Source organism: Python bivittatus, unplaced genomic scaffold (assembly GCF_059951505.1).
Source record: "Python bivittatus isolate LINGU-HERP-01145 unplaced genomic scaffold, Pbiv_v1 ctg000850_np1212, whole genome shotgun sequence".
NCBI classification, from domain to species: Eukaryota; Metazoa; Chordata; class Lepidosauria; order Squamata; family Pythonidae; genus Python; species Python bivittatus.
Genome location: NW_028277112.1, coordinates 30,020,524 through 30,045,316, shown reverse-complemented (window position 1 = coordinate 30,045,316; position 24,793 = coordinate 30,020,524). Strand labels below are relative to the sequence as shown.

At 38.0% G+C, this 24,793-nt stretch overlaps 2 protein-coding genes across 8 annotated transcripts in view; one reads left to right on the top strand and one right to left on the bottom strand.

The window, feature by feature from the left end:
• DIRAS2 (DIRAS family GTPase 2) overlaps nucleotides 1-2,264 on the bottom strand; it is a 62,073-nt gene extending 59,809 nt beyond the window's left edge. For 2 of the 4 annotated variants that reach the window (XM_088129787.1, XM_088129785.1), the window contains exons 1-2: nucleotides 1,532-1,949; nucleotides 380-425 (exon numbers count right to left, since the gene is read on the bottom strand). Coding sequence is in view for 3 of the 4 variants with exons in the window: in XM_088129785.1 (XP_087985911.1) it covers nucleotides 380-408 (29 nt within the window). In the remaining variant the exon portion in view is untranslated. Of the gene's footprint in view, nucleotides 1-301; nucleotides 426-1,531; nucleotides 1,950-2,137 lie in introns of those variants that run through there. The other 2 variants (XM_088129786.1, XM_007432416.3) reach the window with 2 other exon arrangements.
• Nucleotides 2,265-2,375: 111 nt separating this feature from the next.
• SYK (spleen associated tyrosine kinase) overlaps nucleotides 2,376-24,793 on the top strand; it is a 39,493-nt gene continuing 17,075 nt past the window's right edge. For 2 of the 4 annotated variants that reach the window (XM_007432418.3, XM_007432417.3), the window contains exons 1-4: nucleotides 2,376-2,504; nucleotides 14,771-15,225; nucleotides 18,235-18,395; nucleotides 22,494-22,632. In XM_007432418.3, the coding sequence (XP_007432480.1) occupies nucleotides 14,818-15,225; nucleotides 18,235-18,395; nucleotides 22,494-22,632 (708 nt within the window). In that variant the 5' untranslated portion in view covers nucleotides 2,376-2,504; nucleotides 14,771-14,817. Of the gene's footprint in view, nucleotides 2,505-14,770; nucleotides 15,226-18,234; nucleotides 18,396-22,493; nucleotides 22,633-24,793 lie in introns of those variants that run through there. The other 2 variants (XM_088129783.1, XM_088129784.1) reach the window with 2 other exon arrangements.

The following is a 24,793-nucleotide window of genomic DNA, read 5'->3' as shown; positions in this document are numbered from 1 at the left end:
TACAGAGAGGAATCATCAGTGTGCTGTCAATAAAGTCTCCATGTAACATACTCTTATGAGAATATTTTATGAAATGCAAATACTTTTATGAAAATATTTTATGAATGGTTGGAATTCAACCTTCATAATACCTTTCTGTAATTTAATTTAAATGCTGAATATTAAGATCTGGAACCTTTTTTCACCCCAGAGACATCAAATAAAAACAGTATGTTTTTGTATCTATTTCCTGTACATTTCTTTATTATTATTAATACTATTTGTACTAACACTATGTAATATGTGAAGGAAACAAACTCACTTAACCAGCTGGTTGGGAAATTTTGAAATGACAGACATCTAGATCTTGCATAACTTTTAATTTTTTCCCCATTCATACCTTTGCATAGGAGTGGTTGCAAATGTCATGGCATACTGGGAATTCACTGCAGGCAAAATAAAAAAAAAAAGTTCTTAAGCACAATTTCAAAAGGAGTAGAAGTACAGTATAAAGCCTTTAATGGACTGTGGGACTGCTGTATCAGTTAAGTAGAATTTATGAGACTGAATGTCATATGCTGGCAACAATGGTTAAGGACTCTTTTCCAAACACTGATTTTTTTTTTCCTCCTGGGTTCATTTAACATAAACATAAGCAATTTGATATAGATGGTCCTGGTATTCTTCCAAGATAACAGCTGAATATTTCTAAGAAATGTTCTATATAAATGCATAAGGTCCACTGATACATGACCTCCTCTAAATAACATAGGAAGTTTAGCAGTCAGAGACTGTTGCCTGATTTTTGGAGAGGATGACCAAAAGCATGGAGGCAGAAGCTGTTTCTCTTGCTCCTTCTGTTTTTCTGGATGGCACAATAGGCAGAATTTGGCACACTGGACAGAACCCTCACCAGTGTGCTGCCTGGAGAAGACTGTTTGTTCCATGCTGAACTTGCATGCTGAATAATCAAAAGAAAGGTTGTGAGTGGCAAAAGACTCATTCCCACATTCTTTCTCAGGCCTTGGAGCAGTGCAAAGGCTGAGCACAAACTAAAGGCAACAATAGGTCTCTCTTCCTTAGCACACTTATCCACTCCCCCCTACAAAGAGAAAGGGTGAGTGAAAGGAAGCAGTAGCTGCTTCTTGCCTCCATGCTGTAACTTTTCCTTCCCTCCATGGGAAGGGTCGGAGGAGTAATGGTTGATGCTCACCTGCTTTCTCCTCTACCACAGGCTACCTACTTCACTTCCTGTCTCAATTCTCTCACTGGTTGATATGTAAATGTGGGGTATTTTGGCTCAGTTCTCATCATGATGCCATGGAGAAGACAGAGCACCAGCAACTGAGAGAATGAGGTGGTTGCCCATCTGTTGACCAATTTTCTAACCCCCACAGAGCAGGAAAAGGCAACTGTTCGTGCTCATGTCAACAATGTGGGCCCCATCATCTGTCAATCAGCTCAGAGAGATTAAGCAAGATGCTGCCTTCTCTTGCTTACTTGCACCCTGCAAATTGGGATAGAAGCAAAAGGGATCTTAGCAGCTGCCTACCTGGGGAGCGTCCCCTACATACCGCCTTCCAGGCTCCAGGCTATGTTGATGAAGTAAGAGAACAAAAGAGAGCTATTTTTCCTGTTAGATCACTTCTCCTCATGTCAGACTTTTTTTCTTCTTCAAAATCAACATAGCAGGCAATCTTAGGCATGGAATAAAAGAAATCTTATCAAATCAAGTATTCCCTATTTGTGGTTTTAGGTATCTTGTTTTCAGTTTAAGTGTCTGTTGAATGGAATGCTCAAGTTTATTATTGAGTTAATAAATGCAATAAAGCAAATGGAAGTAATCCACAAAGTCCATGCCAAATCACATCAGCGTTAAAGATGCCTACACTCAGTCTGCTGTTTTTGTAGCAGCAGGCCAGCACAGCTATTCCTCTGGAAATTTTTAAACATAAGTTACGGTCCTGCAGGTCACAAGACTTAGAATCAGGCGGTGGACCGTGACAGCCAATGTTAATTGCCGAGACCTTTCTGCGAGACGTGGCGGAGCTCGACATTCGAAGGCGCCACATCCCCGCGGAAGTCCTGGAAGCACCCGATCCCCGAGTTGAGCAGGTTGTTACCCAAACCTGGGTCTTTCTGCTCCCCCACCCCTTACCGGCCTGAAAGGCTCTTAAGCAAATGAGGGCAGATGCGCTTTCGTCCGACGAGGAAGTGTTCCTCGGCTGAGCCTCCGCGCTGAGGAAATAGTTGGGGCTGCGAAAGAGAAAATGAGGAAGCGAGCCCTCCGCTCATCCTGAACCGACTGGGGCTTCACCAGAGGCGCCCAGCCAGAGTAGCAGAAAACAGCCACGACGCCGGGAGCGGGAGCTGGGGGAGGCGCCCTGAGAGCCTGAACGCGCGAGCTGACGCGGATTTCACCTTGGGAGCGCGTCTCTCCGCAAATTCCCTCCCGCCGCTGGACAGGCAAGGGCTCGCGAGGAGAGACCCCGGTCGGAGGTTTCCACCACCCGTCGATTTCTCAAGTAAGAGGCGTTCCTACGCCGGACTTCGAGGGTGGGAAGGGCTGCTAGAAGGGGTTCGGAACTACCCTCTTCTAAATTTCAGTCGCGCAGGACTTGGAGTTGAGTAACTGCAGGAGAGGGACATTGGAGGAGGAGGAGATCCGAGTTAAAGCTTCCATAATCCTTTTGAGTTTGGGGAGAGGGAGTTACCGATAAGACAATACCACGCAAACCAAGAAATAGCAAAGGGTCGTTTGGAAGGCGGGAGTGCGAGGTCGAGTTCAGAAGAAGCAAGGCAGGGAGTGGCGTGGCTGCCAGTCAGTTCAGGGAAAGAGGCGTGGTCCAGTGTGAAACAGGAGGATGAAAAAGGAAACAGAGTCGTCGGTGCAAACTCTTGAAAAATCGCGGCTGCGTTAGGTTACAGCTCTCACCATCTCTCTCAAAATGGTTGTTAGTTAAGGTCCAACACAACTGGACGGAGTTTCGCTAGGTTGAGGGAGGCTGATGTATGTATAGGAATAGTTAAGAGACTTAAACATTATCGTAATTTTTATGGAGAAAAATATTGTTTCTTTCACACAGCCAGGGACAAAACTGAAGTGAAAGCTGCATTGTTACTAAAGACAACTCAAAATCGTTTTTCTTTCATAATACACAGGCTACAATTTTTTTCTGTATTTCATAATACACAGACTACAAGTGGAAGTAGTTTTTTTGTCAGGCACAATTTGGTTTGGTTTTCTTTCTTGTCTCATTGCATTAGCACAGATCAATTCAGACAAAATCTGCTCTAAAGGCATGATTTTATCTCTTTTGGATGAGTCTTAAGACAGTAAGTTGTGCTCAAAGAAAAAAGTAAACACTTGTTACTTGCTTCACACAAGGCAGGGAAGTAAAAGAAGCTGGTTGACAGTAAGGGCAGAATAGGGTCACTGATGCAGGTGGCAGAGGAAACCAGGAGTCAGAATAATGTGTACAGAAGTGTTCTGAAACTTCAGCTTTTTGTGTGAGGAGGGAAATTGGAAAAGGGCTGTAGGTTAAGATTGATCGTTTCATGCTCTGATATTCATGAGCAACTGCACAGGAGCTCATTTGCTTTCTTCCTCATGCTTAACTAACTCTGCTCTTTTTAAGGGTTGTAGTTTTTATCTTCTTAGGAAGCGTGTTGGATGTTTTTTGCCTTCTAGTCAGTGTTGACTCCTGGCAACTGCCTGGGCCAATCCCTGCAGTTTTCTTGGCAAGGTTTTTCAGAAGTGGTTTGCTATTGCCTCCTTCCTAGGGCTGAGAGACTGGCCCAAGGTCACCCAGATGGCTTCATGCCTCAGGTAGGACTAGAATTCCTGGGCTTCTGGTTTCTAGCCTGGTGCCTTAACCACTACACCAAACTGGCTGTTGTATCATCTCAGGACAAACCTTCAATTTCTATTGCAGTGTCTGTATATCACTGTTATGGAAAGAACAATGCCTTTGGGGTTTTTGGTTTTTCCTTGTTCTATCCCATCAGATTATTCTGCAGAGAAATTCCCTCATGACATCAAATGGGTGCTGTTGACAAATTCTGAAGGGGTGGAACTGGCAGGCTAAGTTAGTCATTTCTGAATGACTCAGAGATCTCCAGGACCCATCAAAGTAGAGTTCAAGAAAGAGTTGCCATCTTCACATGTGGGCAGTGCGTCCCTGCTGCTGCAGTCAGGGGAGTGAGAAAAGAAGGTTCCTCTCCCTCTCTGCCTTCCCCCCACCAAGCACAAATCCTCTCCCCTTTTAGCTCTGCAATTGGTGGACAGCATTGCCATCTACCTCAGTAGCAGCAGCAAGTCACGTTGGACCTAAGCCAAGTGCAAATCCTTCCAATTTAGCTGCTGCTGTTGGGAACAGAGAAAGTAAAGGATCCATGCTTGGTTGGGATGGGGGAGAGGCAGACAGCTAGGAGAAGAATGAAACAGGAATGATAAGGGAGGATACCAGTAGGAAGAACATCATGGTGAGACATGGTGGCTGGTTTTATGGATGTTACTAGGGTAAATAGCAACCTTGTGCAATGCAGTCCACAAAGTCAATACAGTATCCTTTTGACCATGAAAAAAGAAGAACTGGGGTTTTAGTCTCTTGGGGAGGTGAAGAGGAAATGGACACAGAGTCACACAGCTCCATGGCTGGGTGGAGGGGGCAGCCCTGTGGTGGGCCATTTATTTATTTATTTGTTAATTTACTGTAGAGTTACCCATCTCATATGTATCATTCTGGGCAGGTTACAACAGTGAAAAAACAGAACTAAAAACAATAAACAAAACACAATATAAAACCACATAAAAGCATATTTTAAAAGGTTATAAAACCATATTAAAACTATTAAACAAAGTCAGCTGCAGAGTTCCAGAAATGTTCAGCAACTTTCAATACAGCCATTGAGTGGGCTCTACCACACATCCAGATCCCCAAGCCCAGCGTCATACCTCCTCTTCAAAAATCACCACATTGGACCCTCAGACATGATTGAATAAACGTGTACAAAATTTATTTAAAACAACAGAATAAAATAACTACAGGAAAACCACAGGGAAAAGATGCAGGAGGGGGAGATTGACGTCACAGACTAAGTTGGACAAGTCCATTAATTTCTTGAAAAATGCCCTTTTCCCTCCCCTTCCTTCAATACATTCCTCCCTTCCTGCAATATAGTGTTCACCTGTTATCAATGGTCTTCCCTATCTCACATCACGAATTAAGAATGGGTTCAACGAAATAAACACAGTCCTACAGTGCACCACCAGAGAACTCAGAAAGAGTTGTAACTAAATTTTTGTTCGGCCTCTGCTCATCACCACGAGAGCATTGCCCAAATTTGAAATTATTTTTTAAATAAATCATGATCTCCAGGGAACCCTTAGTGGCCTCTCATGGAACACTAGGGTTCCACAGAACTCTGGTTGAGAAACCCTGGTTTATAGGATCTTAAGTAATGTGGGTTTGGAGGAGGGAGGAGAAATGGAACAAAAATGTAATAATAAGTATTTTGTTACCTGGTGAAATGTACATTTTAAAGATGCTGGAGTTAAGTGATAGCTTAACAACTGAAGTTCTCTGAATTTTGGCAAAGGGTAGAAATTTACTTAAATATCCTATATACAGTATGGTAAAGCTAAACCAGAAGTCTTCCTCTACACCAAATATCTTGATAAAGAAGCAGGGAAACCTGAAGAAATATAAATTCTATACTGTCCCTAAACAACATTTCTGGCTGGTTTATAAAATATATCAATTATGTTAATGTCAAAATTGATACTAGAAATAACATTCATAGAGATGATAAAATCAAAATCTAGCAAAACATTAGTCTTCAGAATAAACATACTGACTAAAATAGCATGGTGAATAAATTAGCATTAAATTTACACTAGAAGTGATAATCATAGAGATAACAAAATCAAAATCTAGCAAAAAATTTAGTCTTCTGAATAAACATACTAAAATAAGCATAGTGAATAAATTAGTATCAAATTCTTAAAAAGTATCAAAAAGTGTACCATAGCTTGACATAGTGCCAAACAGTCACAATGTAGATAACCAGATTCGTCTCTCACATTTTATTGTCTATATTATAAAATTAATTTCCTGCTTACTTTATGCATTTTGCTGGTTACTTTTTGTTATTACTACATTTATGTTAGAGGGAGAAAGAGAATTGATAAATTATTAAATTGTTTATAGACAAGTTTTCTAAATGGAAAAAAAATAACGTGCAAGTGCATAATATTTTAAATTATTGATTGTTTTGTCAGATTATACAAAAGAAACATCAGATAAACTAAACTAATTATATTATTCTACTAGCTCTGTGTAGTTATAGGAATGTAGTTTCCGATAGATATAGGAAACAGCTTTTCTCAGAACTATTTTTGTAAATTTTAACAGAGTATATTTTATTGTTACAGTAGGAAAAATATATTGAATATCCAATTATTTGTATTCATATAAATATTGTAAAAAATAAAAACAATGGGGACTTTGATTTTACATATTGTATTGTCATATTATTTTCTTATCATTTGTAGTAGTTTCTGACATTTGAACTAAATGTCTGAATCGTAGTCCACACTTAAGCAATATTAATAGGTTCTTGAGCTAGCATTTTTTTTTTTTTGATATCATAGATCAAGGCAGGCTAAATACTGTAGTTGTAACCATCTTTGTATAACTGTATTCCCATACACTAAGCACATACAGTGGGGCAAAAAAGTATTTAGTCAGCCACCAATTGTGCAAGTTCTCCCACTTAAAAAGATGAGAGAGGCCTGTAATTTTCATCATAGGTATACCTCAACTATGAGAGACAAAATGGGGGAAAACATCCAGAAAATCACATTGTCTGATTTTTAAAGAATTTATTTGCAAATCATGGTGGAAAATAAGTATTTGGTCACCTACAAACAAGCAAGATGTCTGGCTCTCACAGACCTGTAACTACTTCTTTAAGAGGCTCCTCTGTCCTCCACTCGTTACCTGTAGTAATGGCACCTGTTTGACCTTGTTATCAGTATAAAAGACACCTGTCCACAACCTCAAACAGTCACACTCCAAACTCCACTATGGCCAAGACCAAAGAGCTGTTGAAGGACACCAGAAACAAAACTGTAGACCTGCACCAGGCTGGGAAGACTGAATCTGCAATAGGCAAGCAGCTTGGTGTGAAGAAATCAACTGTGGGAGCAATAATTAGAAAATGGAAGACATACAAGACCACTGATAATCTCCCTTGATCTGGGGCTCCATGCAAGATCTCACCCTGTGGGGTCAAAATGATCACAAGAACGGTGAGCAAAAATCCCAGAACCACACGGGGGGACCTAGTGAATGACCTGCAGAGAGCTGGGACCAAAGTAACAAAGGCTACCATCAGTAACACACTACGCTGCCAGGGACTCAAATCCTGCAGTGCCAGATGTGTCCCCCTGCTTAAGCCAGTACATGTCCGGGCCCGTCTGAAGTTTGCTAGAGAGCATTTGGATGATCCAGAAGAGGATTGGGAGAATGTCATATGGTCAGATGAAACCAAAGTAGAATGTTTTGGTCTAAACTCAACTCGTCGTGTTTGGAGGAGAGAGAATGCTGAGTTGCATCCAAAGAATACCATACCTACTGTGAAGCATGGGGGTGGAAACATCATGCTTTGGGGCTGTTTTTCTGCAAAGGGACCAGGATGACTGATCTGTGTAAAGGAAAGAATGAATGGGGCCATGTATTGTGAGATTTTGAGTGAACACCTCCTTCCATCAGCCAGGGCATTGAAGATGAAACGTGGCTGGGTCTTTCAGCATGACAATGATCCCAAACAAACCGCCCAGGCAACGAAGGAGTAGCTTCGTAAGAAGCATTTCAAGGTCCTGGAGTGGCCTAGCCAGTCTCCAGAACTCAACCCCATGGAAAACCTTTGGAGGGAGTTGAAAGTCCGTGTTGCCCAGCGACAGCCCCAAAACATCACTGCTCTAGAGGAGATCTGCATGGAGGAATGGGCCAAAATACCAGCAACAGTGTGTGAAAACCTTGTGAAGACTTACAGAAAATGTTTGACCTCTGTCATTGCCAACAAAGGATATATAACAAAGTATTGAGATGAACTTTTAATATTGACCAAATACTTATTTTCCACCATGATTTGCAAATAAATTCTTTAAAAATCAGACAATGTGATTTTCTGGATTTTTTCCCCCATTTTGTTTCTCATAGTTGAGGTATACCTATGATGAAAATTACAGGCCTCTCTCATCTTTTTAAGTGGGAGAACTTGCACAATTGGTGGCTGACTAAATACTTTTTTGCCCCACTGTAATGTTCAGAGTATAGCTTATGAACTACAGTAACTCGTCATAGCAAGAATATGTACTGGATCAACATCATAATTAATATGATATTATTAAGAAGCTTGATGATGCTGTAAACAGACAATTAAAAATTCCTTACAGTGCAGACCTAACTCCTAATATTCTGCTAATGGGATAAAAGAGTCAGCCTCCATTTCCCTATGAGGCTCAAGTATCAGACCCCAGTCAATGTTTTATCAGGATACCGGCTGCAGTAATGGCCATGTGGCAGCCTCCTTGTCTGGCCAGCCCCAAATTACCCTATAAATATTTACTCATCTTGTGTTTGGCTGTTTTCTAGACCAGCACAAGAATACATACGGATGAACGAACATTTTGTTTAGTTTATATCCTTCAATGAAAACTTAGCAAAAATTTCAGATTTATTTACATATGCGAGGGAATGAATTTGAGATTAAAAAAAAAAAAAAGACAAGTGAAGAAGAAATCAAAACTAACAGGTCCCTCTATTTCTGCTGAGTGATATCAATCTTATTTATTGGGCATATTTTTATTATGAATCAGTGTGGATTGCATTTTATCTGTCACTAATTGTATGATTGCAGTTTTAGATTACAAAAGCTGCTGCCCATTTTTTTTCTGATATGTGTAACTAAGTACATGATGCTACAGTTTTGGGGTGTTCCAAAGGCCGGTAGGTTGTCAGGCAAGACGATGGGACATTTATGTCCTTTGCTAGACTAAGCCAGCAGTGTATTCTTGAATCACATACCTCTGCTTCCTTGTGGCTGAGTTTTAAATAAATGTATAGCATAAATGGATCTGCAAGACACTACGTCAAATTTTAGGCTATGTTGCCTTTGCCCCAAGATTTTCAACAGCCATAACACCTTTAGTTATGTTTAATGAGGTTTTGGTTATAATCCTGAAATCTCTGAGGATGTCACAGCAGCAGTAAGTTTTTTCAGATTTGTGCCTTCAGGGATAGGAAGAGAATACTGACTACAGAGGAAGAAATTCAGTCTTGGAGACCCCCCTGTCAGCCCGTATGGAACTTGCTGAGACCAATAGAAAGGGGCATTAGGCATTATGTTGAAAGTAGGCCAAGAAAGGCTGTAGAACTTTCCCCAAGCTAAATTCTAATCTATTCCAGTCAAGGTGTTAACACAAAATGAAACCAGTCGAAAGGGAAGTATTCAGAAGATATTTGTTTGGGACGAGTTAAGAGAGAAATAAACATTGCTCCTTCCTCAATTTACCCTGCCATCTGGAGACTCTATAACCTTCAAATTCAGTAAATTTACTTTCCAACCATTTCTGTGCTTGAGAATTGTTTTATTTATTTGTGTAGTTTATGTATTGCCATGAGGTGGTTCTCATTCTCAGTTCATGTGTCAGAAAAAATACATACATAAGTCATCTACTGATGAAAAGGTTTTATTAAAAGTTGCAAAATATTCAGGTCATTGTATCAATAGTTATTTTTAAGGTCACTTTGTTCCACTTGATTTTCTTTACTTCCACTGGTGAGTTTTATTTTGGCTTATTGTTATAATAGCTCTGGTATTGATACCTTTTGATGTTCATGTATTGATTCCTGGAGATATTGGCTCTATATTTTCACATATATGCAAATTATGACAGTTTTCTTTTCCTATGCTGTGCTTGATGAGATTTGGTTTGTTGCTTTTTACCATTCTATTCATAGAGTTGTCAGATAAATTAATATTTGTATTTATAGAGAAATAAATAGGCAAGATTTTAAGGTTGAGATATGGAAGACTGAGTATGTAAGCTTCCACAAAAAAATGAACATAGTCAGGAACCATCACCCATATTCCCATTTAATATTTTATATGTCCATATACAGTACATTCTGGTTATCAATCCATTGTGTGAAAATGACAGATCTGTCATTTGATGGCCTTTGAGATTATCCTGCTGCTTTGATCTGGATTAGGAATATGAAAAACATTTTTCCAAAGAAAAAATTCATTTTTCCAATGAAATGAGAAATCCTCATATCAGAAATTTTGAAAGTGTTCTCAGATTTGACAAAGGGGCAGTTGTTTAAGAAAACTAAGCACAAAGCACGCTTGCTTGTGTAAAGCTACTTGTGCAGGTCTTTTAATTTCAGACCATATTGATAAATAGTTAAAAATTTCTACACCATAAAAAAGTTACTTATCCTTCTTGGGCAATACTTTCTAACACTCATATCCAGTATGATTGACCAAATTAATAATGCATGCTTTAATCTGCTTTTTGAGCAAGGTAGTCCTCACTTAACGACTGTTCATTTAACAATGGTTTGAAGTTACGATGACCTCAGAAAGCACTCCTGGCCATCGTAAATGTCGCGCCACTCCCACCCCACCCCTGCAGTCACATGGCTGCATTTTGGGTGCTTGGCAACTGGCTTGCACTTATGACTGGTTACCAAGGGCCCCATGATTGTGTAATCGCCATTTGCAATCTTCTCTGCCAGCTTCCCTATTGGAAGCTGGCAGGGAAAGTTACAAGTGGAGGGGATGCGGCAGTGTGCAGGAATGGAGCTCAAATGTTGAATATTTGAGCTCTGTTTCTACTCACCGCTGAGTGGGGAGGGGAAACCACTTGGTGGTGGGAAGGAACGGAGTTCAAATCCTGAAGATTTGAGCTCTGTTTCTCCAGCCCTAGGAAGGATTTCCCCTCTGTCCATGGAGGGGAGGCAAACCCTTCAGTGGGCTTTAGGAACGTTTGAGAGGAAAAGGGCTGCCTGCTGGGAAGATTTCAGCTCTATGCAGAGCTGCAACTGTCTGGCAGGCAGCCCTTTCGCTCTCAAAGAGCTGCCTGCTGGGAGGATTTCAGCTCTGCACTGAGCTGAAATCCTTCAGCAGACAGCTCATTTGCTCCATCCACTTAACAACCTGGGAGATCGCTAGTGACTGCAACCAGGAGTGCCCGGATTGCAGTCATTGAGCGAAGCAGTCATGTGCATATCTCACTTAATGACTGCTTCGCTCATCGACTGAGATTCCAGTCCCAGTTGTGGTCATTAGATGAGGACTGCCTGTATGTTTGTACAGCCTGAAGTGTGAAGCAGTGTCACTACCTTGGTGACACCAAAGCTACTAGTAGTTACTTATTAATTCACAGTGCAACCAATTACTTAGAAAAGTAGTTGGTCTGTGTTTAACAGTATGTGTTAAAGTAGAGCATGGACAGCCATCTGTCATGGATGTTTCAGTCTAGATTCCTGCAGCGAGGAAGGGGTAGAATTTGATGGCATAAATGACCCTTGCCTAGGGTCATTTATGCCAACTAGGATTCTAGGATACTTTTTTTTTTTTTTTGAAAACTGCAGGCAATACTGCTTTCCACATTCTGTTTTATAGGTTTAGGTGTTTGGTACGCTAAGTTCATAGCCATTGTTTCCTCTCCTCTGCTATATTGTAAACTTTATAATTAGCACCTTATTTTCAATATTAAAGATTATCTCCAGGAGAGTGAAATGTAGCTAACACATTTGGAAAAGTGTTGGCTTTTTCATGTAGTGTTGGGCTGCTGGTGTTAACAAATTACTTATACAAATGGGTGTAGACAGATGGTCTATTAAAATTCTTGGTGGATTTTTCTCTTATTGTCTTATTTTACTGGTTGACATGTTTTGCTAACTGTAACTGTAATCCTAACTCTTCTGTCACTAAAATACTTCTGGTTTTGGACAGAGGACGCTTTTTTCTTTTTCAGTTTTTACTTTAAAAAACTCTGGGAGCTAGAGGTTTCTTTCTTCCTCAATAAATTCTAAAGTAATTTTCTTAATTCGGTACTTGAAATTTGGCCCATTCTATTGATGCAGCTTCTGTTAAATATGCATAGGACTCCTACTAATTAAAAAATTAACTATTATTTATTATTAACAATTATTTATTATTATTTTAGCTTGTACAAGCTAGGATATTATGTCTGTGCAAGAATATTGTTTAATTTAATCATAATATTTACTTTCAGTTGAAATGTAATTACAGGTAGTCCCTAGTTTAAGAACAAGTTCCGTTCCCAAGGTCTGTCCTTAAGTCGAATTTGTATGTAAGCCAGAACAGTATTATTGTATAATACTGTATAAGTAGTATTGTGTAATTAACTTGAACCATTGTGTATTTAACTTGAATTTTATTACAATAGGCTCCATTCTTAACTATGGGTTGTCCTTAAACTGGGAGTTCTTAACCCAGGGACTACCTGTATTTGCTTAAAATGTGTGTTCTGTTGTATATTTTCTTTGTCTTTGTATTTACCTGCATATACTTCCAAAATCTGCAGGGGCAGTTTTTGAGGAGGATGAAATATATCCAGCAGGACCTTAGTAGAAAATTGCTAACTATTACTCCATTCTATTTGAGGGGATTGTATATAGCTTTTAATTAAAAAGGCATACAATATTTCTGCTGCAAATTCACTTAAGGTTTGGTGGTATGGTGTTAGTTTGGAGGGTTTGAAAATTATAACAAGGACAGTGGAAAAGAATAGTACTAATTGCCTAATTTAGGACCAATCTGTTTTCTCTGTTGTTCGCAATTTTAAAAGCACATGTTAATTCTGTCCCATTTCAGCCTCAGTTTGTAAAGGGTCTTGTCTGCTCATATTTTTACACATTTTCTTTCATAAATGTATTTTAATAAATGTATATTAATGTATACACTTTTGTGTAATTCCTCCCACCCCATCCTACCCAACCCAGATCCTCCCCTCCCCACCTTACTCTATCCATTTACACTGATTTTCCCCTCCCTTCTCACTGCAAATTTCTATGAATCATTTCTAAGAATGTTCATTAATCATGAATAAATTCAGCTCATAGATTAATTCAGAAACTATGAATTGGGTAGGTTCATATTAAAATGAAATTAGACCTGAGGTTTTTTGGGCTTCTCTTCTACTACTCTTTCTTGCACACATAGTGAAAATGATTTTAAGTGACTATTAAATGTCCACTAGCCACAGAAGGAAATAGAAATGCAGTTTAGGTGCTTTCAGCTAGAGGTGCACATATATTTAAACATCAAAAGTGAGCACTTGTGGTTTCCTGTGTAAGGCTAAATAATAATTTTTAAAAGGATACTACGAGAGCCCTCAGTCTGCAAAACCTTAAATCAACCGGATTAGGAGGGAGGAAAAAAAAGTTTCAGTTTTTAAAGGCATGGTCCAAAGGTACAATCATAGCTGTACATAAGCAAACACAGGTTTTTCTATTATTCAGCAGCTCTTAGACTAAAAGAGCAATTGAATTTTATAATGCTAAGTCTAGTAAATCAATGGTATATATGTGTGAGCTATATGTACCAGTATAGATAAACTCTTAGGTTGCATTCATATGCAAGAAATTCACACTTCAGTGAGTAAAGCTAAGTCAGGAAGTCCCTGATTCAAAACTGATGTACTGTAAACTATTAAGCAAAATCCACTCTTTCAACCTCAGCCACATGAATGCAATTTAAGGATGGTGAAATATATAATTTATTGAGATAATTCTACATGGATAGTCAATTTAGTTCAAATGCTGCTTTCCCCTGAGTTGACTTAGAGTATGACCAAAACTATCGAAGCAGAATTATTTTCGCATTTTCAGGCTATCGGGAATTAATTTGATGATCCAAAATGTGTAAACGATTTTTAAAAAGTATTTCCAATTCAATGGAATGTTGTAAAAGAACATAAAGGACCTTGGGAGGCTGTTAGCAAAATAAATATCCGAAAACTGAAGCAAATTTATGTGGGATAAGAAGTTGGCAGAAGAAACATTGAGATAAGAAGTGGGCCACATCTGGCCAGTAGTTTCAGTGAAGAAAAAAAATCTAGAAGCATTTTCCCAAATGCATTCCTAGAAAAGACAGAAGAGCTGCAGGAAATTTCACATTATATTTTCTTAAGTCATTTGAATGATAAGCAAAATTGCAGATGATTGAAAAATAATCCGACACACAAATATTGCAGTATTTCACATCGTCCATTGACATTGCAAACATGGAATTCAGTTGGGACACTTAAGAATGCAAAAACTGGCAGGTTATTCTTAAGCTACTGAAATCTGTATTTGCTCTCATGGTGGCGCCTTCCCCCACTCTAAGCCCCTTCCCCCATTTTATCTGTCACATGACCAAGAGTGAAGGTATTATTAAGGGATTGGAAGGCATTTCAGAAGCCACAGAATGCTTTCTCTTCCGTGTTTTACTTCTGACATGTGATATACATATCCATGAGCTCTACACTGCTTACTCCTGTACCACAGCATCATCAGGTATTGTAGTCAACAAAAATATAGTTTCCCTTTATGGTTTATGATATGATTCATCAGTTATCTCTTAAATCTTGATTCCATTGTATATATTTCCATCTCATGGTTCCAATAAGATCATCAAAGTAGTGTACAAAATAGCATACATTCATATGAAAATGTCACTAACTCAGGTTTTTCATTCTTTCCAGGTGTAATAGAACTTCAAAAACAAGCAAACAGAAGTAGTGGGAGAAAAATGGCAAGTTTTAATTCTGTTAGCCATCTAACCTATTTTTTTGGCAACATCACACGTGAAGAAGCTGAAGACTACCTGCTGCAAGGAGGACTAAGCAACGGACTATACCTACTGCGACAGAGCCGAAACTTTCTAGGTGGTTTTGCTTTGTCTCTGGCATATAATAGTAAGGTTTATCATTATACCATTGAGAGGGAAATTAATGGCACGTATGCTATTACTGGAGGAAAATCCCACAGGAGTCCTGTAGAACTCGTTGACTACCACTCAGATGAAATTGATGGTCTAGTGTGTTTACTCAGGAAACCATGTAATCGGCCAACAGGAGTGGAACCAAAAACAAGTCAGTTTGAGGACTTAAAGGAAAATCTAATCAGAGAATATGTTGAACAAACCTGGAATTTACGTGTAAGATAATTATTTTTTCCTTTTGCTGTAGTTTCCCCTCTTTTGCTTTTGGGAGGGTAGAGGCTATAGTTGGCCAAGCGATGATGCAAAGTAGGCAAGACCATGTCGTATATGTGGATAAAGCCAGGATTTTCCATCTTTCTTGAGTTTTGGAGAGGAAATTGGGGTTGGTTTCTATATTTGTTCATTATTTGAAGCCTATTTTAGGACTTAAGGTACATTTGACATATATTTATCATTTTAAAATGGTGGGAAACCGTGTCATGTATTTTAGCAATTCTGGTCAGAGGATTTTCTGTGAACTGCAAAAAACAGATCAGCTTGCCACAAATGCTCCTGACATGTTGCTTACCCCTGTCTAACAAGTAACATGTACAGTGATGCTTAAAGGTTTGTGAACCCTTTTGAATTTTTAATATTTCTGGATAAATATGACCTAAAACATGAACTGTTTTCCACACAAGTCCTAAAACTAGATAAAGAGAGGCCAGTTAAAAAAATGAACCAAAACCATTATACTTATTCATTATTTATTGAGGAAAATGATCCAACCCTACATATTTGGGTATGCCAAAAATATGTGAGCCTAGTTTTAGAACTTGTGTGGGGAACACATCATGTTTTAGGTTATATTTGTGGAGAAATATTAAAAATTCAAAGGGGTTAAAAAACTTTTAAGCACCACTATATGTAAAAGAGTAAGGGAAAAAGTGTGAACCAAAATCACAACTTGTAATAGCATGCAAGTCATGCTCGACATAAATGGCAAGTCCTCCTCCCTAATAAAAATACTGTTATTACTGGATGCAGCATTTTTTCTCCTAATCTAAGAGTGGATTTCAGAATACTTGGAATGCCCCAGTCATACATACATGTAATTTAATTTGTTATTTCAGAAACACTGCCCATATTATTTCTAGGCAACTTTTATATATATACATACATACATACATACCGTATTTTTCCATCAATAAGACGCCCCCATGTACAAGACGACCCCCACTTTTCCAACCCAAAATTAAGAAATCAATATTTTAAAGATAGTGCAGAACACATTTTTATTTAGTAATTAGTTACCATTTACCTGATACACTCAGTGGGAGGAGGTCCAAACCGTCTCTCTGCAGCTCTATTTCCATGCTCTTTTGCATAACTGATTACATTCAATCACGAGTGAAACTGCCGATAGCTTGTCTCTGCAAACAGACTTCCTCCAATTGGTTTGTTCAGCATCAGCTGACGTCAGTTACATAAGGCTCGTGATTGGAGGAAGTCTGTTTGCAGACTCAAGCTATTTCACTCGTGATTGGAGGCTAGCAATAGGAGGAAGCCCGTTTGCAGAGACAAAGTACGGGCAGTTTTGCAACCACGCGGTTCTCTCCTCGGCTGACTTCCTTGAATAAGACGCCCTTCAATTTTTAGCGTAAGGATTTTAGAAAAAAGTATCGTCTTATAGTCAGAAAAATACGGTACATATAAAATTTCAAATATATTGTATTATTTTCCATATTTCATATCTGTTTTCATAAAAACATTCCCATTCGGTCTGACTAAGGCCTATCTTAATCCAGCATTTTGCTTCTCACAGTATCCAACCAGATGGCTCTGAACTGCTCACAAGATGGAGCCATACCCTTCTCTTACTGATGTTTCTGTGCAACTGGTATTTGGGGCAAGCTAAGATTCATAATCCTTGATAGACTCATTTTCATGATTTTTTCCAGCTCCTGGTAAAGCCACCCAAACTTAGTGGTGATCACTGTGTCTTATACTAATGAATTCCAGTATTTATCATGTGCTATATGAAGTACTTTCTTTTTTCTGTTATAACTTTCCTTGCAACCAGCTTTACTGGATGATCCTACTCCTAGGTGTTTGAGAGAGAGAGGAAAAAATAAATCTGCCAATCCACTTTATCTTATGCATAAGATATACCTCAGTCATGTTTCCTATCCTTTATCTTTTTTATAAATTGAGGAGCCTCAAATATTTTATCCTTTTCTCACAAGAAAGCTGTCTGGGCCCTGTAAATATTTTGTCATCTTACTCATTTTTAATAGCTCTGGTATATCCTTTTTTAAATCTAAAACACAGTATTTCAGAGGCAGATGTACCATATACTTAGCTATGACATTGAGTTGTGTATAATATCCTAAATATCCCTTGGGTTCATTTTTTAAAAAAATGTGTCACATGGGTCAACTTCCAGTCTACTCACACTATCTACAATTTGAAATATAAGTGCCATGTTTTTGCTAGAAGGCAGCGATTTTATCAGGATGCTTGGGCAGATGCCATCAAACCCCAATGATCTGGTCTCATGTAGTCTTCAAGATGTGCTAGAACATCTTATGACAGGCCAGCATGCTTTAGATGTCCCAATTTCTTCCCTGGGAAAGTCAATACAGGTTCAGGTATTGGTCCTATATCTTCTGCAGCAAAGTATTAATTCAGTTTCTCTGCAAACTCCATATTCTCCACAAACATTTTTTTCACTGTTTTGTCATCTAATGGCCTAAACACTTCTCTGGCTAGTTTTCTTCTTTGAATATGTATTTCACAATTCTTTTTTAATTATTTCACCATTCACTGCTCAGTTATTTTAAATTTATTTGTGTTATTTAGTGTGACTTTACACCTTCTCTGCCACAGTTTGCATTGTAGACATTGCACAGTACTGCTTGTGCAGCTAGAAGTTAGAAAACACCACTTTTGTTATTGGACAAGAAAAGATGGACAGAGTTTGCCCTTGCAATGAGGCAGTTCTGGTTGAGAACAACACCATATCTTCAAGTCCTCAGAAAAGGGTTAGTGGGGTAAATTCCTGTCAGGGCAAGCCAGACAGTTGGATGATCACTAAGAGTTGTACTAAAAGTTCTACGCTCTAAATTTTTTATGCTCTAAAATCTTAGTAAAGTGCTCTTTTTATGTCCAAACCATTCACACTTCAGCTTCTATAATAAACTGTATTATATTCTTACACCTTTGCCCTTTCTGTCAATTGTACAGGGACATGCCCTTGAGCAAGCAATTATTAGTCAGAAGCCACAACTGGAGAAACTGATTGCTACAACAGCACATTTGAAAATGCCCTGGTTCCATGGGATGATATCTCGGGAGGAATCAGAGCACCGTGTGCTTCTTGGTACAAAGACCAATGGGAAATTTTTGTAAGTACTCACTTTTCCCTGCAGTTTCCAAAAATTAATTCTAACAACCAGAAGAATAATAGAAAAAGTAAATAAAACAATGTGGTATATTAATTGTTTTTAACCATTCCAAAGTTTCTTTTTCTGTCACTCAGTGCATTTCCATTTACTTAAAACAGCATTCATGATTTGTTTACAGTGGTATTATCAATTTTTTACTAAGAATAAAGAACTTCATGTCCCCTGACTGTAGAGTTGAAAAAACTTTTTCATATACTATCACCCTCATGTAAAAACAAAAGTGGACAAATTAATGGTAGGTGGTGGTTATAATCTCTATAGCTAAATAGAAGGTCCATTTTTCAAATAGTTCATATTTGAAAGCATTTGGCCATTGAATGTCAGAACCTGGATGAACAACTAGAGAACTATGTTGCCTTCATGCTTTCCTTTTGGGTATCCAGAGGATACCCTCTTTTTCAAAACAGATCCTGAAATAAGTGGACTATGACCTGACATAATTTTTGGATGATAATGATGCATTCTTCATTCTGCCCAATGGAAGAAACTACTGTGGGATCAAAGCCCTAACAACAGTACTAGCAAATATTTTGTTTATTTCTCCCACTGTCATTCATTTGACATTGAATGAAAACAGATAATAGATTTGAAATATATTTCTATATTCTTCTCTCTAAAACTATAATTAGTTTGCTGTGCTTTCTGACCATATTTATACAGTTTTTCAAAGTAGGTATTGTGTCATACTTTATCACATACTCTTCTTCAATCTTCTTTCACTCTGCAGTATTATTTCTTAGATTAGAACTCACTTTGAACTCACAACTGGACAATTCCAGCAGTGTCTGCAGTTTGCTGTGCTGTCTACCAAAGTAACTTTAAGGATAAGCTAAAATAGGTCCTTCTACACCTAGACTTCCAGTGCTAGGACTGTTGCTGACTGTTGCTGAAAACTCTTGGAGTTGAAGCCCACAGATATAGAAGCTACCCAGGTTGGGGAAAACAACAACAGTCTCCAGGAAAAAGCTATAGCACGAAGACTTGACCGAAAATGCTATAGCACTATTCCCCTTGTAAGTTATGAACAGTATTCTGGCTTGAAAAGAAAAATAATAAACTACCTAGTCAACCTGAAGCAATTCTTAATTGTTTGGGATAATCAAGTAAGTAGGAAGTTACAGTTCATAGGTTTCATCTACCATTTAGAAAGCAGATTGCAGTAGCCTCAAGAGATTGACAACTATACCTACTCTGATCTTAATAACAGATCTCTAATAATTTACTAAGTAAGTAATAGGCCAATAAAATAAACCGTGTAAGCTGCATAACATGTGATTTGATTATAAAACCCTTTTCTAGTTTCCTGAAAACCAGAACTGGATTGTGTGAAAGCCTAAATTCTGTAAAGGCAGAAAAGTTGCTGAAATCGGCAGAAAAAGCAAACATTATTCTGGCCTTCCTGTCTTTTTTATTAGCAGTTAACCTATTTATAGGTCAATCAAGAAATGCACAATGTGATAGTAATTCAGGAACTGGAATATACTATTCATGGAAGCTTGGAAATAATGCATTAAGATCACATGAGTTATGTCTTTTTTTACAGATTGTGTCACAGAATGGCCGTAAGTCAGTACAGTTCTTTTACTAGCCTTCATTTTTCCTTGTTTTGCAACTTTTTAAAACATAACCGTCAAAGAACATGATTTGGGGGAGGGGGGTAAGTAAAAAATGAAACCAATTTGTATAGTAGTCCTCCTTATCGGAGACGTTAGGTTGTATTAACTGCAATTATAGCCCAATGCATTTAGAAGGCATCAGACTGGGATAGGTGCTGTAAAACATCTTTGTGTTGCAATCAGGATAAGAGACTTTGTATGTATTAGTATCTTTCTCAAAATTATAAAGCTGAGTTTCTCCTTGATAGGAAAATTTTCATATAACACATTGACTGTACATTTAAAATACTGGTTTGCTGAAATAGAATCCAGCAATGAGTACCTTTTACTGTATGGATTAGATGACTACAGGAATTGATTCTTAATGCTTTTGTTACCTCACATGTTGTCCATTCTGTGATTTCTTGAGAAGTATTTACTGATTTGCTGATTTCCAGAGCCATTAAATAAATTATGGATAATTTAAGTAATTCAGAAAAGTATATGATGAGAAGCAGGAACTTCATATAGCTAATGATGCAGTGAAGAATTAAACCCATGTTTTTCTCTGTAACAATGGTTTCATTTGCATGTTACAATAAGCACTAATTTCTGTGAATTTTGGTTTACAGTGAATGAGCAAGTATCCTAATGCATGCTGCTCAGTTGCTATCACTTGGCTCTTTTAGGCAAGGAATAGATTAACAGACTATGGAAGTTTCCATAGATTGTTTATGATGCCATCTAAATAGGTAGATGTTGGATTCAAAGCCAAAATCCTCAGTAGTTTCTAACTTTGGTGGACAAATAAGATTCTCATTTTGGCCAAATGTTTAACTTAGATTACAGAGTGGATTATAGTACCATATGGTTGGACTGCATTTGTGGAAGGAACAAAATATACAGAAGAACTATATAAATATATGATATGAAAAGAAGTTCTAGAAGTATAAAAAAATCAATATGTTAGAGGTACAGTGTAGTCCTCATTTAGCGACCACAATTGGGACTGGCAACTCCGTCGCTAACAAAGGGGTCGCTAAATGGGAAATCACATGACTGCAACTTCAAACTGACAAGACTAATCAATTTCACATATTCCTCTTTTGTTTGACTCCTAACCACTCCCCTGCCTTTTGGAATGCTCACCTTGGATAATTAACAAGGGAATTAATGTTTATATTTACATTCATTGGAGAAGAAGGGATTACAAGAGAGTAAGCAGGTACAAATGGGGAATACACATTGAAAGGAATGCAGTGGCACCAGCAGCTGTGAGCATGCTATTCAAACAGCCCAATGTGTTTCCTATTATGTGCCTGCTTACTCTCTTGTAATTCCTTCCTCTCCAATCTCTTCACTCTATGAGAGGGGGAAGAAGCAAAGGATCAAGCACAGGAGAGATTGCCTACAGAAATCATTTTTTTCCCCCCCTTTTCCACCCTTTAAATGAAATGAAATGCTTTCATGGTTTCAGTATCTCCAAATGACCAGTACAATCCAGTCATGGAGGACAAACATCAAATTCACTGTCAATAATACACTAAGAGAAAAATGATATAATATATTCTTCTCCTAGTGCGTTATTCCAGTGATGATTACTAAAATGGACAATGTATATTCAGAAAATTTTTGAAAATGTAAAGATCAAGTTGGAATGTTTTATCAGATCTGGGGGCAATGTCATAAAGCTCAATTTTTCTGGTAAATGATCAACTGCAAGTTATAAATACTGACTTTCCTTTGCTACCAGTTATTCTTCTGTTAAGTATTGCTAAACTGTATATATACCTACAAAATAGATTGAGCTGTCTTTATATATGATAATTGCTGCCAGGATACTTTATACTTTTTGCTAGAAATTGCATTTCATTCTGTAAATAGCTTGCTGCCATATCTGAGATTGGGGTTCTCTTAAATAAGGGTTCAAACCTCTTTAACTATGCTGGTTTATTTTCAGTAGTTAGATCTTTTAGCAAATTTAAAATGTTATTTTAATAATAATTATATATAACATTTTTGAAACAGCTGAAGTATTAAACGATCATGAAACTATATTTATAATTATTTTAATCTGAGTGGCTATATAAGGATAAATGTGAGATGCTTCTTCCAATGGAATAGGTTCTATTTTTGTTTTAATTTTATCTTACATTGCTCTGCAAACTTTTCCATGTAATGTCTGTATTTTGCAATTTCTGTGTCTTTTTTCTCCTTTTCCTTTTAAAATAAATAAATACATTTTTTTAAAGAATCTCAGTTTGAACCGCATAATAATCACCTGTTTTTTATCTACTGCGAGCAGGAGCATTTCAATGACTGCAGTTTGAGCAATGTGTCCCAACATGTTTTGACATGCATTTTAAGTTAGGTTGTCCTATATGTCACACCCCTCCATATGACTCTTTACAGAATATAATTTATTTATTTCTTTACTTTTCAGGATTAGGGAAAGAGATAACAATGGATCCTATGCTCTTTGTTTACTCAATGAAGGCAAAGTAGCACATTATCGCATTGATAAAGACAAGAAAGGAAAACTTTCAATCCCAGATGGAAAGAAATTTGATACTTTATGTCAGGTTTGTTAAATGCTATTCACTTAACTATCTATTGAACTTGCATGCTGGTTTTATATATATTTATTTTGCTGTAAGTGCCTATAGTTTTTAACAATGCTATAATTATTTTCATAATTACATCTATTGATGTCGTCTGTTGAAGCCTTATGTGTGTGTGTATGTGTGTATGCTTGTATGTATAAAATATGCCGTGTTTAATATTGATTAGATTAACCTATCCAGTTAGGATAACTGGGCAATTTTTGTGGCAGAACAGATTGGGAAAGATGTTTGTTATACAGATCTAAATGAAAAAATCCATTAAAAAGTACATTTAGGATTCCATTTGGGAATATATATATGTTCACCTTTAAATGTTTTCTGTGTCTTGAGTTTCAGTTATAAAACGTCTCAAAAAAGAGACTGTCTTGGAAAAGTCTTGGAAAGGAGGCAGATAGCTACAATAAGGCATGACACTTTCATAATATTTTATATGTACAGTGGTGCCTCGGTTCACGAACGCTTCTGTTCACGAACAATTCGGTTCACGAACAGCACCGTTCACAAAATTTTGCTTCCATTCACAAACTCCGCATCGGGTGACTAACAGGATCCGCAGCCATTTTTCCTGCTGTGACACGTGGTCGTGGCTTCCTGTAGGGAGGGGGACTCTCCCTCCAAACAATAACCGCCTCCCCACCCGCCTTCCTGTCCTCCATGCCAGAAGTCGCCTCAAGCAAAGTTAGTGTTCTCTCTCTTCATACTGTACTGTACTGTACTTTGTTTCATATTTTTGTGGTTTAAAAAAAAATACATATGGTTCAGAGCAGATTAACTGTATTTACATTGAACCTTATGGGAAAATTTGATTCGGTTGGCGACCAAAATCAGTTGGCAACCAAATTCGTAGGGGTCAGAACGGATTAATCGTATTTACATTGAACCTTATGGGAAAATTTGGTTTGGGTCGCGACCAATTCGGGTCGCGACCAGAGTCACGGAACAAATTAAGTTCATGAACCGAGGTACCACTGTACTTGCATTCGTTGTATGGTATAGAGAACTGAATTCTATGACTAGGTTTGTGGCTTATTTGACAAACCATGATTTAAACAAGCCATGGCATAGTGATATGTGTGAACATTTCATACTTCAGGTTTGCCAAATTATTTTCTTAAGTACACTTACCACATTGCAAAAAAGGTGTACCACTAATAGTATAAATATCTGTGAGCGGTATCAATTAATTCTGTATGTTATTGGGAAAAGTCTACGTACTTCCCATCAACCCTCTAGATAAATGCAGCAAAATGCACTTCCATACATCTTAACTATAAAAGTGCAAAAAAAGATAAACAGGAGACTTGTGTATTTGCCATTACCTCTTTTATTTAATAAACTGCTTTTTGGCTTCAGTCCCCCTTATTATTAAATGTCGTGATAAAAGGATTATCTACTGATGTAGAGGGCACTGGTAGCTTTGTTGTCTCAGACAGAAAGCTGCTTAAGTGAGGCAGTTCCCTTGGAACAGGCAAGTGCGGTTAAAAGGAATCTGAGTTTGGTCAGGTCTTGGGAGCTAGGTGAGATATAAATATTTATAATACACAAACACTTGTTCTTGATTATACAGTAATTATATTGCTTTATATGTAAGAATCAAAATTCATGGTTGCTTAGGGAGACAGAGATTTTTATAAGTGATATACTCTTAGAATGTACGTCACCGTGCCAAAACAATTCTGTCATGCACAATAGTTTCATGGGCATCGTGGGGGAAGGGCAATAACAAAAGTGCATCACAATCACTCATGCCCTGGTCGCCTCCAGAGCAGATTACTGCAATGCACTCTACATGGGGCTGTCTACTTGAAGAGTATCCAAAAGCTTCAACTGGTGCAGAGAGTGGCTGTGCAGACAGTTATGTGTGCCCTTAGGATGGCACATGTCACACCTCTGCCATCTGTGAGCTGCATTGACTGCCAGTTTGCTTCTGGGTACAATTCAAGGTGCTGGTTTTGACCTTTAAAACCCTACATGGCATGAGACCAGGCTATTTGAGGGACTGCCTCTTCCCGATCACATCTACCTATACCATTAGGTCCAGCAGGAGGGTATCTTGTGGGTCCCGTCTGCTAAAGTGTTTCATCTGACAGGACCCAGACAACATGCCTTTTCTGCTGTG